This window comes from Thermobia domestica, chromosome 1 (assembly GCF_964235325.1).
Source record: "Thermobia domestica chromosome 1, izTheDome1.hap1.1, whole genome shotgun sequence".
NCBI lineage: Eukaryota > Metazoa > Arthropoda > Insecta > Zygentoma > Lepismatidae > Thermobia > Thermobia domestica.
This window is the reverse complement of record NC_137454.1, coordinates 26,099,151-26,114,335: the sequence shown is the minus strand read 5'-3', so window position 1 is coordinate 26,114,335 and position 15,185 is coordinate 26,099,151. Positions and strand designations below refer to the sequence as shown.

At 38.2% G+C, this 15,185-nt stretch overlaps 1 protein-coding gene across 4 annotated transcripts in view; it reads right to left on the bottom strand.

Annotated features, from left to right (window-relative positions):
• The window catches only part of LOC145683866 (choline/ethanolamine transporter flvcr2a-like), a 117,662-nt gene that overhangs the window by 32,650 nt on the left and 69,827 nt on the right, over positions 1–15,185 (bottom strand). For 3 of the 4 annotated variants that reach the window (XM_081755515.1, XM_081755506.1, XM_081755488.1), the window contains exons 2-3: positions 9,719–10,002; positions 3,311–3,535 (exon numbers count right to left, since the gene is read on the bottom strand). In XM_081755515.1, the coding sequence (XP_081611641.1) occupies positions 3,311–3,535; positions 9,719–10,002 (509 nt within the window). Of the gene's footprint in view, positions 1–3,310; positions 3,536–9,718; positions 10,003–12,054; positions 12,684–15,185 lie in introns of those variants that run through there. The other variant, XM_081755497.1, reaches the window with a different exon arrangement.

The window sequence follows — 15,185 nt, the reverse complement described above, 5'->3', positions numbered from 1 at the left end:
GCATGAGAACGACACCACTATGTGTGACTTAACTATTAACACGTTCGCTGCTGAGCACGCCCTTCGGCGTCCAGTACTGAATTTGGCATATGCGCAGGACGCCGCTCGGCACTTGTCCCTGCAGCTGATTCACTTTCCCGCCAGCGCTAGTGCAGGTATTGGCGGGAAAGTGAATCAGCTGCAGGGACAAGTGCCGAGCGGCGTCCTGCGCATATGCCAAATTCAGTACTGGACGCCGAAGGGCGTCCTCAGCAGCGAACGTGTTAAAGAAAACAGATACAGTATTCGCGTCAGGTGCGAGTAGTTCCCGGTTCGATTATAGACAGAGCGAGTTTGTGGTGAATAACATCGCATCTTTGGGTTTTCAGTATTTCATACCCATTCACTTTCATTATCCATTGGTCACGTTTAGTCCCCGAAGACATAAAATTACAGATTTAATTTAATTTTCTCAAGAAGATGAAGGCAACAAAGGACACCTTTACGAGTAGATGTATGTCAAAGTTACGTGAACATCTCTACACTGTGTCTAGTACCAGAGTGATCCCTTTCAAAACAAACCCACGCGATCGGGACCGAAATGCAACATACAAGGGGTGCAGCCACAGAAAATAGATCCAATTTTAGACTCCATAATAAATCACGCTTTTCATGTATGCCAAAATATCAAGACCCCAACATGGAAATTGGACACTTGTTGCGAAGAAATTGTCTTCTTTATACTGCTACAGAGGGAAAGATGGAAGGAAAGCGAGGAGTAGGAAGAAGAAGAGCATAACTGATGGATGATTAGAAAAATAGAAGAAAATATTGGTGGTTAAACATCGAAAAGCGTGGAAGAAACATTTCCAGATCCGAACCTAAGACTACGTTTCCATTTTACATGAATCTTGTAGCTATCATAAAAAAAAAAAAAAAAACTTGCAACCCGATCTTTCTATTTACTGTTTACATATTACAACTTCTTGAAAGCAAGAAAGGTATCTCCACCCATGCAGCACTGCACTCTAGTGGACAAACAGCGAACCTCCTCACTAAAAACGTGTATTTTGGCGCACTCCCCCTCCCTGTCCAAAAGAATCCGTTGTTTCGGAAGCGGCGAAACTGGTTTTTCCTTTATGTCAGCGGGAGGGCGATAGCAGGTAGCAAGCAAGACGTTCCAGAAACTTGCACACTGTTCGACTACTTGAAACATGGAAAAAAATGCTGTATGTCCCTTTCAAGACTATGTTTACATGGTAAAATATGGTAGGGTTTTAAGACTTTTTTTATGACAGCTACAAGATTCATTTAACGTGGCAACGTAGTCTGAACCTAATAGGCCGTGTCACGTTACAAGAACTTGTAGCTGTCATTAAAAAATATATATATATTGAAACCCTACCATATTTCTCTATATAAACATAGTCTTGAAAGGGACAAACAACATTTTTTTCCATCTTGCAAGGAGTTGAACAATGTGCAACTTTCTGTGATGTCTTGCTTGCTACTTGCTATCGCCCTCCCGCTGACATAAAGGAAAAACCAGTTTCGCCGCTTTCGAAACAGCGGATTCTTTTGGACAGGGAGGGGGAGTGCGCCAAAATACACGTTTTTTATAAGGAGGTTCATTGTTTGTCCACTAGAGTGCAGTGTTGTATGGGTGGAGATACTTATCTTGCTTTCAAGAAGTTGTAATATGTAAAGAGTAAATAGAAAGATCAGGTTGCAAGTTTTTTTTATGACAGCTACAAGTTCTTGTAGGGTGACAATGTGCCTTAAGAAAGAAAAAAACTCATTAGTCCCAGGATCTGTCTCAAAGGCAAAATACTTCAATAATAATAAATAATAATAATAATAATAATAATAATAATAATAATAATAATAATAAGTAATCGTTAAACTCATCCACTGATACCCAAAGTTCAGTTCCTGATACCAAACTTCTGACGTTATAACAGTGTCCCCCCCTTGCAAAATATAGAGAAGGGGAACTAAATCTAAGCCGATAGAAGTAAGGTTGTAGTTCTACTTCTTAAAATCTTTATTCATCGCAAGACTTCGGGGCCTCTTATACCTCGCCCCTACGCCTACGCAGCTGCTACGCCACTGCGTTATAATGATAAAGATTTCAATTACTATCATCTTGTAACTCTTTTATTAGTATTATTTCTGGTTTTAGCTTGGGATTCCTTATGATTAAAAAAATGGTTCAATTAATTTCATTTTGAATGTTGACGTTCACAGATTTTCGATACAGTTTATTTCATATGCTCTTTATAACTTATTCATTTTAAGATTCTGGCATGATCTCCAACCTACGACCAGGACAGCTGACCCTAGGCAATTTGCTGCCCTATCCAATGGCATGACTTACCGTTCTCCCCCTTTCTCCGGAAAGAATAAATCTTAAAAGTCACGATCTTCAGGGCGTTATCCCATCATGAACAACGAAAGTACACTCGCACTCAGAAAGGTCTAAACACTACAAATACTATCTCGTTGTGTATGTTTTTTTCTTTAAATAATTATTATGTTAATGAAAGATAAAGCAAACACTTGCAGAACAAAGATGATAATCCTTTTTATAGAGTTCGATATCGAGCTTCAATTCTCAATATGTCAGTTTGCAATTCCAGTGCACCTTCCTCTTTTATTTTTATTACTTGAGTTTCCTTTTATATCTGTTAAAAATTTAGGAAAAAAAAAACTGGTTTCCACCTTCAATGATAGGGAACTTGTTTGTGACAAAATCAGGACTAGTTTTCATATGAAAACTGTGATAACAACTAACTAAATGGAATAGGTGTTCGGTATTGTTCGAGAATTGAGTTCTTGTATTGAACAACAATCAAGCAATTCATGCTGGGATTTGTTTGACCATTTGCTTTAGCACTGTCCATGTGACCTAAAACTAATGCGACCTAAACATGATTTATGAATGTAATACTCAAATAGGTCAGCTTTGTAAATTTAACTACCATCATCATGAAGTCTGCTTCCAACAAGAAATATTTATTTTTTAAATACTATAGTTATGACAGATTTTATTGCCTCTCAAACCCTACCGCCTCGTGCAAATGCACGTGTTGCATATATGGTAGAGCCTGCCCTGCCTACGACACCTCGGAAAATAAGCTCTGATTATGTTTTTGTTACTAGTTGTTACTTGTTTCACCACACTCTAGCTATGTTTTCTATTTAGTGAACATTTAACTTGATTAACTGCTTGATTACAATGGGGATGACGTAAGCATCGGGGTGCAGATTTAACATATTACGAGTATAAATTGCTTATTAAAAAATCCATGATTATGAATGTTGTACTTACCTGATTACCAAATACTCCAACAGCACATGCAAACGATACTTCATTAGCACCGAACCAAACAGCAGCAAGCTTTGGTGGTACACCAAGTGTGAAAATTTGAGCCACTCCAACAATTGTTTGTCCCAAGAAAGTGACAAAAAATCTTTCTCGCGACACTGACAACACTTTGATCCATGCTCCGATCGTTGTAATGCCAGCTCCGAGCAATAGTGATACTCGGAGACCCTAAAAAAATAAAATAATAATAACGTGCAGTTTAACAAGTAGATTCTGTATCAATATAATAAAATGGAAGTTCGAAATATCGATGTGAAAAATGATGCATTTTTATATGTATAAAAATAACTTGAGTTTCCTCATTGATTTATATATAGTTTGAAATATAGCACGCTTGCCGTTTTTATTCAAACATGTAACAATAGTAATAGAGAATAAATAAAATAGTATAACAGCAGAATAACAATAAAAAATATTAGACCTAACAAAACATATTCTAATATCCCGCACATGGCTTTATTTACAAACATCACGTTCGTCCTACTGCAAACTACTACAGTGGCAGGCGACAGAAACATCATTGGCACCACAACGTCAATATCAACATCAACAATTAGTCATGTGATGAAGGAAGAACGCCAGCGCCACCGGTACACTGAAGCATTTATAAAACCAAGAGAACAACCACATTGAGTATCAGTCTTTGGTTGGCTGGTCAGACTCCATTCTCTCAGCTTGCCTGGAGCTTTGAGAGGTACCCAATAGGGATTGCCAGAACCAGTTCCTGCTGGAATCGGTTTTCGGCTCGGAACGGATCCGGTTCTAGAAGATCCAGTTTCGGATCCAGGTCTGGAACCGGTTCTGAAAACCAGATTTCCAAGAACCGGTTCCTCGGCCATCCCTACGCTAAACCCGAGCTGCTGGCAGGCTGTGAACAGTGTGCTAGATGAAATGGTGGAAGCGACAGGCAGGCGCCCAGGCGGCGGCCGCTTGTCCCATTTGGCTGAAGAAACTAGGTAACTGGCAAACTCATTTGACTAAACAGGCAAACTGCCAAACTCATTTGGCTAAACACCCACTGGTAAACCAATTTTTTTTTCTGGGGGCACAAGCGGGTCTGGGCGGGGACGGCACAAGCGCGTGGTCCTTTTTGCAGTGTTCTGAAGGTGAATTTTATGTTTCATTTACGGGTCTTTGGGGGCTTTCGGATCCAGGTCTGCAACCGGTTCCTAAGATCCGCTTCTGGAACCGGGTTTTCGGGTCCAGGTCTGGTACCGGTTCCTAAGATCCGGTTCTAGAACCGGGTTTTCGGATCCAGGTCTGGAATCGGTTCCTAAGATCCGGTTCTGGAACCAGGTTTTCGGATCTAGGTCTGGAACCGGTTCTTAAGATCCGGATCTGGAACCGGGTTTTCGAATCCAGGTCTGGAACCGCTTCCGGAACCGGTTCTGTAAACCGGATATCCAAGAACCGCGGAACCGGTTCCGCCGGAACCGAAACTTTGTGGCCATATCTAGTACCCAACCCAATCAAGCCTTCTAGTTTGCCTGGAACTCTAAGGCCTTCTGAATCTACTTTACTCTGCTTGCCTGGAGCATTATGGGATTCCTATCCGCAGCCACTAGTTTGCGTGTAGCTTTGTGATTTTCTAACCTCTCTCTGCTTGAGTGGAGCATTCAGAATCTTAACTTCACCCCATTTAGTTTGTGTGTATATATTACAATATACAACTCAATTTTGCACAATTGATTGGAAAATTCATTCATGTGTTAAAATATCGATTTTAAGTGGTTGTTTGTTGAATTCTGTAAGAAGCCTGTAGCTACAAGAGTGACCTTTGGACTATTACAAATCTAGGTTCCGTAATATGGAATAGACTTCCTCGAAACATAGTTCCCTCTCCGTGTACATTCCTTCTAATCTGAATGGATACTCGGAAATTTAGTGTGAAAAGCAGAGAGTGACAGTTTAATTAGCCACCCTTTTGGTTACCATTTTAAGAAACAAAATAGCAGCTGTCCTAAGACCAGCACTATATGATAAACTATAAGAGAGCCATAAAATAAAATAGAAACGTAAGTATAAATCCCGGGTAAAAAGTGGTGGCAACACTGCTGTTACGTGAGAAAGACGAATTAGATAGCTACAGATATTCGATAATAACAGGAGATTAGACAAGCAGCATGTGGATATGTCGCGGTAAGAAAATTCTGTTTTTTTTTTTTGTTTTTTTTCTTAAAGCTTGCTAAAGTGGATTATATCTCAGATGGAGCATCAGAAACCCTAAGTTCCGAGTTAGAAAAAAAAACTGAATTCGCGCAAGCGAGAAGAAAAACACAACTGCCTCGTAAAAATAGCTAAAACTGAGTCACCGACTTTTAAAATAATTTGGTGGTTTTTACTCGACTAGGGTAAACATTTACAATTATCCGCTGGAGGCAACAAGTAATTCTCGGTGAACCTGTATGGTGTATCGTGCTATGTTCGCTGCTCTTAGCAAATGAAGGCCGGATAATATGGGGAGCGATTGTGGAGGACAGTGCTGGACGTCATGGTTCCTGGGGAAAGAGAGCATGGCCTCTCTTGAGATCGATAGGGGATTTGTAGTAGTGTGTGAAGAGCATGCACCATCAAAAAAAGAATAGTGTACAACTAGGTAGAAGTTTGGAAAGTAGGTCGACGAAAAAGAGAAGTAGTTCTGGAAGGAAAATGACAGAGACAACACCAGTCATCATCGCCGTGGTAGAGACGACCATTTAAGAGAACAAATGCATCATATTCTCTGAAATGGAGGCTACCACAGGACTAACCAGAAACACCCTGCAGTGCATCGTGCGCGCGCAATTGTTTACAGTTGAGGAAGGTTAGTGCAAGATGGGTTCCAAAGCTCTTATCTGCATGAGGACGTGCATAGGGAACTTTTGCAACGTCATGATCGTGATCCCGGAGATTTCATGTCTAGGCTTATGACTGATGATGAGACCTAGTTCCACTGCCATGAAGCGAGGCCAAAGCAGCAATCAATCCAGTGGAAAACATAATGACAGTCCATCGCCAAAAGAAATTTCGAATAACACCTTCAGCCAAGAAGCGTATGGCTACACTGTTCTGGGACATGAAAGGTATTATTCTGATCGACTGGCTGGAAGATGGAGCGGAGCTACGATTAACAGTGCAGCGTATGTGGAGAGCCTCAGATGCTTACGGCATGCTAGTTTTGTATTTTTTTAAGCTTACAATTCACTTAGAATTCGATGTTATTATAACTGTTATTTTACATTGTAGCCCATTATATCAGATTCTACATTAATATTTCAAAAGTACTGTATGTTTGCTTATAAGCTGTTAGAGCACTTGAAATAAAGTTATTAGTGTTGTTATTAAGTCTTGTGGTATAGTGTTTATAAGAAGTAGGCTAAAGGGAAAAAATAACTTACTGGGAAACGAATTCGGTTCTAAGTAACAATTATGTGTGGAATGAACTTACAGCCATATTAATTCCAGCATAAATGCAAACAAATCCTTAAAGATTACCTACCTGTCTTGCTTATAATATGGATATAATTTATGAATGGTTTATAATAATTTCTAATAATTTCACCAGCTTTTCTAATAATTTCACCATTTATCGTAAAGACCGCATAACTCGTGGAGGTGGAGTGATGATTTGTGTAAATAATAAGTGGAAGAGCAAGAGAAGACTGGATCTCGAACGGGATTGTGAACTTATATGGGTGGAAGTATTTATTCCAAAGCGTCGTTCTGTGTTTATTGGATGCTTCTATAGGCCGCACAAGAACACCCCCAGCACATCTTAGAAGCTTGCCATGACTCACTGTTGCATGCGTTGTCACACGGTGACGTCATCCTATTGGGTGATTTCAACCTTTCCATCACGTGGCAGGACAGCAAGCATGGAGTCGCTAAAGATGGAAACGACAGTTATTTCATGGACAATTTTATTCATGGACTTGGTCTAGGTCAACATAATATGCATAATACCCGCAATAATAGCAATCTTGACTACATTCTTTCTAACTTAGAACCTCGTTGTGTTGTCCCATGCAGAAATCTTTTTCCCTCGGATCACGATTCCTTGGATGTTTCTTTCGATTTCCTCCCCTCCACTACTAAAAACCAGCCCCTCAAAAGTAGGTCACAACTTCTATGGAAGAAAGCCCCCTGGGGTGACATCTGCCGGGCTATTGAACTGTTTCCTTGGTGTTTGTTAGAGGTAGGAACTGTTGACGACGCTGTGGACTTATTTACATCCGTTGTCCACTCAGCCATAAAGGACTTTGTGCCGGTGAAAGCATCAAAATCGAACAGGTTTCCGGTCTGGTACGACAATGAACTTCGTGAACTTCTTAAAAACAAAAAGCTTGCCTGGACTCTATGGAAATCACATCCGAGTGACTACACATATAAAAACTTTGCTAGAATTAGAAGTCTTGCCAAGAAGGTACAGCGACGTAAATATTTTGAATACATGGACTCAATTGGTGATTTTACTGTTAGTAACCCTAAAGTCTTTTGGTCTGTAATTAAATCTAGAACAAAATCTCCGGGCATACCGGCAACAATTCAAGATGAAAATACTGAAGCGAGTGATGATCAAAGACCAGACCTCTTCAATAACTACTTCTGCAAAACATTTACTTCCCTTTCCTCTACAACCCATCTCCCCCCTCTCCATCCCATCTGTTCGGACACCTTATCCATTCTCTCTACCACCCCGGGCGAAGTTCTGGCTCTCTTGCTATCGTTATCTCCACATAGATCACTTGGACCTGATAAAATTAGTCCTCTCTTTCTCAACAAAACTGCTTCAGTTATTGCGGTTCCTCTATCTATCTTATTCAATAGATGCTTCAAGGAAGGGTATTATCCCACCAGTTGGAAACTGGCTCACGTGACCCCAATATATAAATCAGGACTTAAAGATCATGTATCCTCCTATAGGCCAATATCTCTTCTTTCTGTAATATCAATTATCTGCGAAAAAATAATTAAAGACAGGCTACTTAAATTCACCTCACCTTACATCCATAGTTCTCAGCACGGCTTTCTACCGAAAAGCTCAAGTCTCTCAAACTTAAGTACTCTTCTTTCCTGTGCAGTCAAATGTATGAATAACAATACTCAATTAGATGTTATCTACTTTGATCTCTCGAAGGCCTTTGATTCTGTCAGTCACATTCATCTTCTTCATAAACTCTCCAATAGATTTAATGTACATGGCAAATTTCTCTCTCTAATCACAAGCTACTTGAAGGACCGTAAACAGAGAGTTGTTCTTTCAGGGGCGACTTCTAACCCCCAACCCGTGATCTCAGGGGTGCCTCAGGGGAGTGTACTTGGGCCTCTACTGTTTGTCCTGTATATGGATGATCTCTACACGCACTTATCAGCTCAACCTAGTGGCCTTCTGCTTTTTGCTGACGATTGTAAGTTATACAGAGAAATATCGTGTCTCCATGACACAATTGCTCTACAGGAAGACATAAATTACCTTACAGGCTGGTGTGAAATGTGGTACTTGAAACTCAACAGTAAGAAATGTGACAGTATTACTATTACTTTGAAAAAGTCTCCTGTTCCCTCCACATACCATATCAACGATTCCCCTATCACACATTCTGCTAGTCATAACGATCTTGGTGTCATCTTTGATTCAAAACTCACCTTCTCTGACCACATCTCCTCAATACTAAAGAATTCAATGCGCATGTTGGGACTTCTTTATCGATTCACCGAACTACGCACTGTTTCTTCATTAGCAACTTTTTATAAGACTTTAATAGCGCCCAAGATCGAATACTGCTCTCCCATATGGGCCATGGCAGCACCTACACATCTCTCCAGACTTGATTCTGTTCTCAATTTCTTCATTGCTATAGTCCGATTTCGTGTTCCTGCACTTCGAATATTATCTAAGAAGGAGCTTTTGCGACATCTTAATATTCAGACTCCTGAAGTACGCAGAATTATCTCTGATCTGAAATATCTACATAAAATAGTTAATGGAACCTTAAGATCGGAAATATTACTTCAGGAACTATCCTTACGTGTCCCTTCCCGCATCACTCGGAATACCCACCTATTCCATCTTGCCCGTCCTAGGTTGGCTGTTATACAGAGGTCTCTTTTTTATAGAATACCAAACAGTTATAATCAAGTAACAACTGATGTGGACATTTTTTCGAGCTACCCAGTGTTTGAAAGAGCAATTAAACGAGCTTTGACGGAATAGTTTTACTTTTACACTCTTTTTTCTATGTTGTTGTTATTGTTGTCTTGTTTTTTTTTCTTTCTTTTGTTAGCATGTCCCTGTGTAAAATGGCAAAGTTATGCTGTATCTGGGAAATTGTTCAATAAATAAATAAATAAATAAATAACGACATATCTTACCTTCTTGTTGAGTACCCAAATTGCTGGGAACACAAGCGGGATATACAACGCCATGAAGACCATGGAAGTCCAGTCAACAGCATAGCTAGGCACTTGATAGTATTTCATAACGATGTTAGCAATGATGGAATAATAGATCCAATGAATGGCGTTTACCGTTGAGCAAGACACAAATAAAATAAGCATCAACCATCGTCTTATGTATACTCGGAATTCGATATTCTTGGGTTTTTCAACATCAGTACTATTCACAGCTGAATGTTTCGTGTGGTGCATAGTTTCCCCTGTAATAAATAAACAAATGAATAATGAGAGATGACGAAAGAAAAAACATTCTTCATTAAATTGTAGCAAATCTTTAGCATTACTTAATATTCCATTTATTTGACATGTTTGTTTTAAGTTTCCCCCGCGTTCTTGTTCTGAATAACAATTGGTAATCTTTTGTGGGAAACTTTGACTATATCCAAATCCTCAGGGTCCGTAATTCATGAACCAAAGGTTTGTACAGGAAAATATTTTACATGAACACTCAGCAAGTCAAGATGTACCTGCAAGCCAAGTTCGGTCAAGACCAGATCAGCTCGGTAGATGGTGTATGATATATACGAGGCGGGTCCGCAAAGGAAACATCGTTTTGAAAAAAAAAAATAATACTGCAACTGGTTTGTTCAAAGCCAAATTTATTTTTAAATGAAAGAGCATACCTGAAATATTTTTCGACATAATTTCCAGCAATGTTCAAACATTTGCCAGAGGGAATGACAAACTTGTCCAAACCTTCCTCAATGAAACACCTCGCCAGTGTCTGGCAAGTATGTATCAGTGTTGCTAACAAGTTGATACAAAAAGTCGCTAAATTGGAGATGAAATGACTCCAATTTTGGGTGAAAAGTCGCTTAACAATTTTTGTGGAATTTTGTCTCTTTCATAAGAGAAGAAAAAATCTTACTTCACTTCTAGTTACGCTTCTACAGATAATCTGTTTGATATCGGTAATGTATTACTTGTGCCTCGGTAATGTATTACTTGCGGCCATTTTGAAAACGGTGGCCCAAATCGAAAATTGTTTCCTACAAAAGTTGTTTCGTTTTTCAAGTACTATTGAATGAGGTATGATTCAATACGTGTTCCTATTTGAAAATTTGAAGTTGGCCCCTGGGCCCCCTTGAAGGAGGGCCCTGGGGTTCACCACAACAACACCATGTGATGCGTCCTATGACATTTTTCTATCTCAGTTTTTGTTCCATCTTTTTATTCTTAGCCGTTTCGGATTTATAAGCACTGGACGTTTTATCTGAAACACCCTGTATATATTACGTGTAAAACTTAGTCGTAGGGTCCCCAGCACGCTAGTTTGCCCAAGGACCATAAGGCTACGACTGTTTCTCCTAAAAGGAAGTTGACATCAAAGAACCACATAGCCTATTTCTCAAAAACAAGAAGAATCAAAGAATTTTCTACAGAAAAGGGATCACGAGAAACCTTTCCATTCCATCCCGTGCACATTAATTAAACTTTGTGCAGCAGTCGAATGAAGACTTGCCCACCATTAAAGTATAAACTCACATATTTTTTGAAGTATAAACACACAAGGGCAAGTATTTTGCCCTTCTGCAACCATAATGATTGGCGATTAATAATATAATACCAAATCCTATTGTTCATTAAGTAAATGGTTCATCTTCATCTTTGGCACTGGACCTGTGTTCGATCTTCGGTTGGAATCAGGCCGGTAGTCAGCCCAAAAATGTAGGGATCCGGCCGAAGTTAGGGAGGGCCCGATTTAACTATATCATAGTTCATCACCATATTATAGTTCATTTGCAAGCCAACCGTGAAAATTTTAGGGGGTCAGCAAAAGTTTAGGGGGGCCCACCCCCCTAGCCACCCCTGGATACGGACCTAGTTGGAATATATGTGATTTTGCTTAATTCTCTTACTCCATGCCCCATATCTTAATTTCCGTGCTAAAAGAATGCGTTAAATAACTAACACGCATGCTACTAGTAAAAATGTAAAATTTGCTTGAATAAATTTTTAGTTACCCGCTTTATACTAATTTAGATTCGCTCAATGTAATTGTACTATTTTAAACCATATTTACTCCTGGGATTACGACAGAAATGACCTCCAAGGTGGGACAAATATAAATATCTGAAGTTGGAGGTCATTTTCCTTGTGATTTAATTTAAAAATAGTTCCATTGGTCACCATCCTGACATTAGCATAAAAAGAACAATTAGAAATTTATACAAATGTAGGCGCTTTTTTTTTTTTATCATACCAGTAGCATGGCGTTAATTCTTTCAAATAACGAAGAAACATAACTTTACCATCATCACATATTTCAGTAGAAGTAGTGTTAGTAGACGTGGTTGCTGCTAATGGAGAGAGATTGTTGATTCTTGTCTGTAAAAATGACCAATGTGTCTTAGATTCACTACCATCCGACATTCTAAAATTTAAAGCACTCAACACTCAAAAGTAATATTACGAATTTAGAAGTCACACACACACACAGAAAGCAGATGCAAACTGGAAGAAAGTGGTGAATATCTAAAACAATTTGTAATGTTGAATAGTAATGTTTTGCCAACACTTGTAATTCTGTTGGGAACACAGGACAGCTACTGTTGCCAGTCCAAATAAAATGTTTTCTGCTCTAACCACTGTATTTGCACTGGTAGTCATGTTACGTTAGGGTATACAGCTCCAGAACTAAATCGTACTAAAGAAACACTTTGTATTAAATTACTGTTTTATGACGCATACTGATATTAAATCTAATAGTCCTTTATCTGCCTATGTCAATAAGAATGCATTTGTTTCTAACTCTATACAACTTGCGATTAACAAATATAAACGGCTATACAATATGCATTAATGAAGACACCTCAGTGACTAATAATAGCAACATTGTATAAACACAGAAACAAACCACGCAAAGAATGCTCAGATGTTATGAAAATCTTCTACAAACAAAGCTCCAATAAAAGCAGCGAGTATAAAAATATTGACTTAAGTTTGATAATCTATGTTTACAGTAAGACTTGAAAAATTTTCCGTCGCTGCTTTTTTATGTTGTGCAAGTAGTTAAAAAAGGCAATCCACATGACTCAATTATACTGACAAGGGAAGGTCACGCAGTGGCTCCGCTGAGATCCAAACGAGACAATTGTGTTTGCATTTGATATGTTATAACTAGATGAATCCCAAAGTTAAACGTGCCACCGGGCGTAATATCGTGAGTTACAACATATATTGTAATGTAAAAACAAAAAACAAAAAACAAAACAAAACAAAAAAAAAAAACTGGTAGAATAGTTTGAACCGAGTCATTCGTTCGGAAACGGTTGGGTAAATGGAAAATTCGGCCAACACGTATCCCAGCATTTTCAAGGACACACTTTTTCGGATAAGAAAGTTTGCTCCAGGGTCCCAGGCGGGATCCAACTAAAATTTTTCAAATGACAAGGGGGGTTAAGTGGCACATTGTTTGAAAGGTATCGTCAAATGAAAGTAGATGGAGCACGTCTCGACTTTCTACGACAACCCTGTGCAAAATTGCGGCGGGTCAAAATATAAACAAAAGTTTAATTGAAAATGTTGCCTATTGATATAAAGTATGAAGAAAATATGAAAAGGTTCAGACAAAAGTTAAAATTATTTCTATTAGAAAATTCTTGTTATACGATTGAGGAGTACGTAAATATCATGACAAGGTAATATTACTTTATTTTACTCATTTTTTGTACATATGACGCATGTTACACTTACTTGAGGACATTCCTCGTACTTGTAAGTTCATACAAAAGAAATAAATACAATACTATCTATGGCCACATTGAATCCAAGATGTCCGCTTAAAACCTATGTCATTCATACCAGCACAAATCTAAATCTCTATTTTTCTTTATGATGTATTTAGAAACAATAGGAAGACTAAAGAACAATTGAATTTCGATTCACTTCAACTATTTATATTATTTCATTCGGTAAGAACACATATATGTTTTGTTCTTAATGCATGATTGTCACGGTTCTCTCGACACCATTTACGTGAATAACGAATATGCGATGAACTCACAACTCTTGAGTTCTTGCTCATACTGCTAAACAAAAGTTGAATACCTTGGGGTATTTTTTCTAATTTTGTCATACGTAGTTCATACATATCACCAGGCAAAGGACTTGCTGTACAAGTCAAATTGGGGGATTGTACAACAAAATCCTGAACCAAACAGCTCGTACTACAAAAACGAAATTTGGTATAAAGACAGTGTGCGAATTAGATAACCTATATTGGGGGGGATACAATTAGGCCAAAGGACATAGTCTGAAGGTTCAAATTTCAAAATGAGACAATAAATGCCTTACCCCATATATATATATATATATTATATATATATATATATATATATATATATATATATATATATATATATATATATATATATATATATATATATATATATATATATATATATATGTGTGTGTGTGTGTGTGTGTGGCATGTGTAATAAATAAGAGATTTATTAATTTAATAAATCTACCGACAATAACTATGCACATATATATTGTGTGACATACACACACCCCACTAAACCTTTCTGAACGTGTTTTAATGTTGTACACACTCTTGTCCCCGTAGCTGTCTAAGGTTTATTTAGTTAATAATTCGGCTTGAGCAATAGCCATGATCACAAGCATATGTTAATTTTTCCACTCATATTGAAAGCTTCCACTTTGCATTAATACATACAGGTTGCGAAAAGAAACCTACTTCAGTCTTGTGAAAACCACTAAAATTATCAGTTAAACCGGACTTTTTTTAAAAAAAAAAAGAAAATCTAGATATTAGCCTATCAAATAAGAAATGGATTGTTGCTGGTCCCGATTTCTCACATCAAGGTCAAATCGAAGGCCAAATATTTAAAATCTCTCAATTCAAATTTCGAGCTTGTGCTTCTACTTCCCGCTAAAGCTGTGCTCATCACGACTTTTTTCTCCAAATATCGATTCCGTGATGGGCACGGAAAGTCAACACTTAAAAATTACTTTACTGTTAGGTTGAAGATGAGTTGATTCACTATGGGCTACGTTATTCAAATAAAGTAAAACATTACACTGAAGTTTTTCAGACAACATTAATTGCGTGGACAGCAAACTGTACAGCGAAAAGATGGAAAAATGAAGGGTTAACTTTAAATAAAAAACCGCTCCAGTTGAAATGCTTATACATACACGGACAATGACACGGAGAACCAGTCGTATTAACAAATGCTGAAACAAATCTTGAATTATTCGCTTATTCACCTAAAAATCACCTTCATTAACATGTCTGCTCACTAGGAGCGTATCCCCCAGCGTGTACGTTAACATATACTTACGAGAGAATACCTATATCTCAGATTTTGAGTACAGTTTCAAAAATTCATTTCCGTAAACTGTAAAAGCAGTGATT